Below are 7,843 nucleotides of genomic sequence, written 5' to 3'. Positions count from 1 at the left end.
CGGCTTCATAACCTCCTATATTTACATTAGTTTCTTAACTCCTCCACTGATAGGATTGTATTCAACAATTCGATCATGGAGGATGAGACAGTACGCTGGTGTGTTGGGTGCAAAAGGAAATGATGATTCAAATTCCAGACGAATATCAACTAGTCCGGTTTTCAAATAGTCATTCTGCTTGGAACAATCGATTACAATTAATGGTGCGTCTGTTAGAAATTTCTCTCTATTCAATAACGGCTCAGCTTCCTTTCCGTAGTAAGACTCCTGAAAGTTCACGTACATGTTGTATAGTGTTGAATACTGATTGAGGGCAATATCCAAATTCAAATTGCTATATGGATAGCTCTCTGAGTTGAGGAAAAGCTTCACATCTCTGATACTGCAATGATCGAAGTGGCTCGCATTGGCTGTCTGAATGTTTTTACGACTCGTTTGGAATCCAAGAATAACGTATCTTGGTTTCTCCAATTGAGATGATGTCTTCACAACCCAAACATGCTTCGAGGTTGCTGGGAGAAGAGGATACTCATACAATTCCCATATACGAAAGCCCATTGTAATGGGTGTGTTTTTTGCGATGAAATTGAGCAGCTTCACCTTGCGCTCGTCCGACACTTTAACATAGAGGATCAACCACTCAATCTTTTGAAGGTTGATCTTCCGTTTCTCCTCTGGGTTTTGTTGATTGACAGCTGTCTGAAGTACTGCACTGATGTCTGTTGTCGATCTCGTAATAATGAGTTCATGTTTTCCATTCACAACAATCTTCTGATAATCTTCAGCGAAGCCAAGTAGAAGACTTAATGGTGTAGAGATGTCGAAATATCCTGCATTATCAGTGATTTTCTCATTACTATCCATACTATCATTCTTGAGCCAACCTGCATTCTCCATCAAAAACCACTGGTTAGGACTCTGAGAAACATAATTTTTCATGAGACTCGTTAAACCCACATTTTTCGCTCGATCAATCTCTACACCATTGAGCTCATATCGCACTTCCTCAAACAGATGACAGATAGCGTTACTCACGAGTCTTGTTCTCTCGGCTGGTGTTGTTCCATTATCTTTGGTTAATCGACCATTAATATGCAGATGACTCTTACTGGGCAATAAACATAAATCTTGATGTTGCACAGTAATTGAAATTACATCATTATTACCGTAGCTTGATGAAGCAAAGGGTTGATGGGTATGCATCTCATAGTGAGAAACTGACTCATCGAAGATGATAGATTTTTGAATCTTCAAGATGTCTTCCATAATATATTATTTTTTCCTTATCTATGACTGGATTTACACTCGAGATCTCAAGTTTAAGCTCTTGAGGAATTGAATACTCTCACGTGTTAACGGTTTGATGGGTCTTTGACGACTGCTAGTCCTCTGGGGGGATGACTCCCTTTTATAACTCTTCCCGATCTTCGTTTGGAAAACAATACCCATTAGGTACGTTTGATGTGAAGTCTTATTGTAATTAATTCTCCTTGGAAGTTCAACAATTCACCATCCTGATCCACCAATCTCAGCTGGAGATGATCTATTGCTTGGACCACGATCGGAAGGTAAGTGAGATTCTTCGGCACCTCAATGACCTTATATCCTGGAGGCACAGTGGGAAAAAATTCATGAATGATGGGAGCTTTCTTCTCATTAATATACGCACCTCCAGTGATATTACACTCCACACACATAGAATTCACCTTAAGAATCCTAACTGGCAAATCAGATACGTGTGATTTATTAGGTGATAAAATTCTGTTATCAAATCCTAATAATCTACCAATCGAATCGGAAGGTTCAAAATTAATTGTATGATCACTTTTGATTTCACTGCACAAAGTATTATTATTGGCTTTTATGTTGATTGAAACACCTCTCTTTTGCAGAACCTTCTGCAAATAGTTTTGAATATCTTCAATCTCATAACTACCTTGAGGAACGCTGATTGTATACCTCTTATTCTCATTATCAGAGTAGTAGAATTTATTATTCTTTTCTGTAATATTTGGAATTGAATTGAATGTCAATAATTCAACAAGAGCCAAGCTGTAGTGATGATTGTGAGATAATTCAATGGGAGGAAAATAATTCGCTTCTAGAATAGAAGAGGTCCCCGACAGTGTTAATGTGAAAGATTCTCCCATGGTTGTCAGCAGTAAACTAACTCAATGAATGAATGTGAGCGATATTTATATCTGTCCTTTGAGAAATTTCAGACATAGATGACCACATATGATTGTGTCATACTCTTGATGCTTCTGATGATTATATTTGACAAGGCTACCAACACCGAAATAATCCATCAATTCTTTTGGTGGTTGTAAATTTCCAAAACTATCAAAATAAATGATTTCATTTTTCTGTTTCTTATATGCCACCCAGTGAGTGCCAGGACCATCCCTATCATCCAAATTCACTATAGCTGATTCATTTACCCGAGGTCCATTTAGGGGCAATCCATTTCTCATGTAAACTCCTCGGAAATATGGAATTTTCATGAGTTTGGAGTATTTTATGATATCAGCATCACTGAGGGCTCGGTGTGGTAGCTTTATGAGTTTTTTGGTTGCAAATGGAGTCCCAATCCTGTTTTATAGGGCTTCAGATACAATCCTTTACCCATTGAAATTGCTTCCATTGCTTGATTATGACGTTTACTCTCATCAAGGTACTGCTTAGCTGCTTTCGCGTCGTTCACAGCTTTTGCGATACCAGCAGCACCTCCAGCTAAAGCTCCCGTGGCACTTAACCCAGCAAATAAGGGAATCAAGAATGGTAGTACTCCACCAATTTTTCCGGGTACTGGTAATACTCTTGGCGATTTTACGGAGCGCTTTCCTCCAGCGTTTCGGACAGCATCTCGTGCAGCTTGAAGAGCTGATTTGATCGCTGATTTGATCGCATCTCCCGGGCGCATCGATTGTTTCGCCGCTTTGATGATGGTTTTGAGAGCAACATGCTTTTTTGCAGCAGCACCACGTCCACATGATTTCTTCTTTTTCACAAGATTTTTCCTACGTTTACTAGTTTTTCCCCCCACTCTTTTTTTCAATCCAAATCCAAAGCTGGTCTTGGCTTTCATAGCATTAGCTACAGCCCAAGCTGCAGCTTTTTCGCTCAAACCCGCGTCTTTTGACAATACACGTGTCCACGCTCTGTTTTCTAATACTTTATCAGCGTTATGTCTTGCGGAGAGATTCTCTCGATTCTTTGAATATGCGATATCGTGTTCCTTACACGCTTTATCGAGAAGATTGATCCCAGGATCACCGCGAGCTAACCTCTCTGACAGCTTCGTTCCTGGTCCACAATATTGATATCCGGGGATATGTAGTTCGATCGGTAATTTGTTGATTATCTTATTGAAAATTCCTCTTCCACTCCTCTTACATCCTCTCACTATCATAGCTCATGCTCAACTGAGCGTGAATGGTATATAAACCCACTATTTATATGTTTTCATCTCAGTTGAACATGAGAAGTCATGAGCAATACTCATCAAAAAATAAAGTTTGCGGAACAGGAAGTGAGATTACCCATTTTGAATTTCGATCAAGTAGTACAGAATGTAGATGATAAAATGAGAGAGAGACGTCATGGTGAATTACTACCGAATACAGTTCGAGCAATTTTTTGTGGACCTACCAACTGTGGTAAAACAAATGCATTATTGGCGTTGATCACACATCCGAATGGTCTTAGATTCGAAAACGTGTATGTGTATTCAAAGTCTTTGAACCAACCGAAATATGAGTTTCTAAGAAAAGTTTTAGAAGCAACGAATACAATTGGATATTTTCCATTCAACGAACATGAAGAAGTCATAAAACCTGAAGATGCGAACCCCAATTCCATCTTCATTTTTGATGATGTTGCGTGCGAAAAGCAAGATAATATGCGTGCTTTCTTTTGTATGGGGCGTCACCGAAATGTTGATTGCTTTTACCTTTGTCAAACATATACGCGTATTCCAAAACATCTCGTACGTGACAATGCAAATTTATTGATCTTATTCAAGCAGGATGATAAGAATTTGCGACATATTTATGAAGATCATGTCAACACGGATATGACTTACAATCAGTTCAAAGAGATATGTTCCTCATGTTGGAATATCGATAAATATAGCTTTTTAGTGATTGATAAAGATAGAGAACTGAATGATGGTCGCTATAGACGAGGATTCGATTGTTTTATAAATATATAATGCACATGATTTTTTCAAGCAGTCGCATCCAGAGCTTCATCATGACAAGTTCTATTTTGAATAAAGAGAAGCATGTGTTACAACAAATCGCAGACGCAAGTGAAGCAATTCGTGAAAAGCATAAACTAATGAAATTGGGGAGAGAAGATACAGAAAAAACTCTGAATGAAGTTTTCAAACCAGTGGTTACACCATTACAAAAACTAGTGGATCAAGCCTCTCATGATGGAATTCCTAGGAGAGCGAAGAGATATAAGAAGCGCAAAGTTCCCGATTCATCTGCTTCAAGGAAACGAGTGGTGGAAACAGATGATTCTAATATTCCAATAAAGATTCAACGAATGAAGGAAATGTATGATTCAAATATTCCTAGAAGACCACCATCAGAATCAGAGTTGAATAGAAATGTTCACACACCATCATCCTTCACCATGGAAACGAAAAATATTGATGATGAAGATGATTCTGATTCTGTGGAGGATGAAGATATGCATAATTTATCACAAGAATATATGCAATTATTCGACACTCCTGATGGGGATAAAAAATTGGGCTTGAGAACAGGAGTCCGCAAGTATAAAGGTAATTGGGTAATCGGGATAACCCCAATTAAATTTGAAGGGGGTACAATCGTGGTTGGTCATGAAAAATTTGATCAAACTCCAGGACTTCTCGAAATATTATTCAAAAAAGAACCCAATGTGGAGAAAATTACAGATGATGATAAGAGAGCATTCACGAAAATTGTGAAGATGACACATCTTGATAGGTAATATTTTAACCCAAAGAAAAGTTTGATGCGGCACAATACAGAAAAGTTTGTGAATTTCATGACTCAATTTCCTCAAGGGACAGGATTATCAAATCAAATGATTGCAAAGAGGAAACGTAATATCGATTATGTATACTGGGATGATCCAAATGAGCTGGTGGATCGACTCCGATTGTTGTATGCATCTCAAGCAGCTGGCAATAATAATCATAATAATGAAATAATTTCAATTATCGAGGAGCTGCGGGAGGCTGGATTGATATATTAGAAGTGAACACATCTTGAAAATATCAGTTACAAAATGAGCGTTGGTGTGTTTGGACGACAGTTGAATGCTCCTGGAGCTGCACCCCGGAATATTCAAGGACCCCCAGGTCGGGGCTTCAAGCTCACAGCAGATGGACAATTTGATATGAAGAACAAGCGATTATGTAACGTTGCTGAAGCAGTAGAAGATAATGATGTAGTTTCCATGAAGGTTGTCAAGCGGCTGATTGAAGATTTGCGGATTAATTTACTACAAAAACACATGACACAGAACCTTGAAGCCATTCGAACACTAGATGAGAGAGTGAAAACATTGGAGAGTTCAGGTAAAAATTCTCCAATCGAATCGAATGAAGATAATAGTATAGCAGCTGCACCAGAGTTTTCAGATAGTGGACAAAAAGTGAAACGTGTTAAGAGAAGTTCTAAAAGGTTAACTGAGAATGAAGGTGAAAAAACAAGGAAAAACTGAAAAGTTTAAGGCGGAAAAAGAAGCTCTAGTTGAGGAACTCCACAGACCTGCGCGTAGGAATTATCCCAGACGCAGAATAGATATACGAGGTCTCAATGAAACTTGGCAAGCTGATCTTGTGGATATGTCAGCATATGCTAAAGAAAATGATGGTTATAAATTTCTACTCACAATTATCGACATTTTCTCTAAATTTGCATGGGCAGTACCCATTAAATCAAAAAGTGGATTGGATGTAACAAAAGCTATGGAATCTGTACTCAATCAAGGTCGAGTACCTCAAAAGCTACATGTTGATCAAGGAAAAGAATTCTATAACAAAGAATTCAAAAATCTGATGCAAAAATTTGATATAAAAATGTATTCAACGTTTAGTAATTTAAAAGCGTCGATTTGTGAACGATTCAACCGTACGTTAAAAGAGCGAATGTGGAAAAAATTCTCTCTCCAAGGATCATACAGATGGTTCGATATACTTCCTGACATTATATCATCTTATAATGATACAAAACATCGAACAATTCATATGAAACCCAAGGATGTGAATGAAACGAATCAAAAGTTCCTTCGTCACCAAGTTTATGGAAAATTTTTGAACAATAGAGTTAAAGAAGCGAAATTCAAAATCAATGACAAAGTGAGAATCAGCAAATATAAACATGTTTTTGAAAAAGGCTATACACCCAATTGGACAACTAAAATTTTCAAGATCATTCGCGTGAGGAGGACTGAACCAACTACTTATAAATTGATTGATTATCAAGATAATCCTATTGAAGGAAGTTTCTATGAGGAGGAATTATCTAAAGTTAAGCATCCTGATGTATACCTGATTGAAAAAGTGATTAAAAAACGAGGAAATAAATTATATGTGAAGTGGTTAGGCTTTGATGATTCTCATAATAGTTGGATCAATGAGTCAGATGTGTAATGTGCAGAGATGTTTTTTTTATCTACTTGATGTGTATCATTTGTGAAAAGGAAATAAAATTGAAAAAAAAACACAAAATTTTGGTATATTTATATTTATTTTTCACCTTAATCCTAAATATACAATGTATGAAAATATATATATTTATAATTATACACTTGGTTTAGTATACCCCCAAGGTAAGGTATCTATCATGTTCATAGAAATTATACGCTTATCATCTTCCCAGTTCAATGCTAATTTCTTCTGACAGATTGTATGCACCCCNGATTGTATGCACCTCATGTTTCTTACTCCGGATCAAATATTGATCTTTCACAACATGCTCATTATTGAGGAGACAGTTCTTATAGTCATTAAAAGTGATTTTCCTGAGTGTAGCAGCTTTAACACCCTTAGCTTTCTTCTTAGCTTTTTCGTCATCCAACATCCTGAATGCGTATGTCTTCGCTCGCAATCCCACAAATTCAACCATGATTTTACCATTATTCTCATCCTTCATAAGACAAAATACTTTCTTGTTTGCTAGCGGCATTCCATAAACATTATCCTCTTTGTAGTCAGAGGTATCGAACATGGGTATGTCTCATTTAACACACTCATAGATATTGGGTACTTTGAACAAATACAATAAATTATCTGTATCTGTGTACATCAATTTCGCGGTGCTCCCAAATTGAGTTTTGACATAGTTGTAATGGAAGTCATACACAACCGTTTTCGATAAATCCAGGATGGCAAATCCAACGTAGATGGGTTTCTTGAAGTTCACTGACGTCCAATTCATTTCAATGATAACCATATCATCANTTCGCGGTGCTCCCAAATTGAGTTTTGACATAGTTGTAATGGAAGTCATACACAACCGTTTTCGATAAATCGAGGATGGCAAATCCAACGTAGATGGGTTTCTTGAAGTACACTGACGTCCGATTCATTTCAATGATAACCATATCATCGTCGAAGATCATACAGCTATGAAAATTAGGTTTTGCTATCAAAGCTTTTGCTCCATACCGACCACCCCAGTGTGTAACGAGCTTAATATCTTTCTGTTTTCTAACATTCTCCATCGTTTTTCCGAATACAGCAGTATTCATCAATTTGTAAAAGTTTTTTTCGAATTCATTCTTTGATGCCTTGTCTCTTCAGAGTATTCAGTTCAATGTAGGGTTTCAACCAAGGCTC

The 7,843-nt window shown here is 37.3% G+C and overlaps 2 protein-coding genes across 2 annotated transcripts; one reads left to right on the top strand and one right to left on the bottom strand.

Annotated features, from left to right (window-relative positions):
* Positions 1 to 21: 21 nt before the first annotated feature.
* On the bottom strand, positions 22 to 1,266 carry LOC107046605. The gene has a single exon (XM_015269254.1). It carries the CDS (start codon positions 1,264 to 1,266, stop codon positions 22 to 24), a length of 1,245 nt encoding a protein of 414 aa, XP_015124740.1.
* A 3,075-nt stretch (positions 1,267 to 4,341) lies between these two features.
* On the top strand, positions 4,342 to 6,655 carry LOC107046604. Its single transcript, XM_015269253.1, has 4 exons — positions 4,342 to 4,795; positions 4,880 to 4,982; positions 5,280 to 5,578; positions 5,715 to 6,655. Exons 1-4 carry the CDS (start codon positions 4,342 to 4,344, stop codon positions 6,653 to 6,655), a joined length of 1,797 nt encoding a protein of 598 aa, XP_015124739.1.
* The last annotated feature ends 1,188 nt before the right edge of the window (positions 6,656 to 7,843 follow it).

The sequence above is a fragment of the Diachasma alloeum genome, unplaced genomic scaffold, assembly GCF_001412515.2.
Source record: "Diachasma alloeum isolate Michigan unplaced genomic scaffold, Dall2.0 Dall_scaffold_01570, whole genome shotgun sequence".
Taxonomy (NCBI): Eukaryota; Metazoa; Arthropoda; class Insecta; order Hymenoptera; family Braconidae; genus Diachasma; species Diachasma alloeum.
This window is presented reverse-complemented; position numbering and strand designations above follow the sequence as displayed.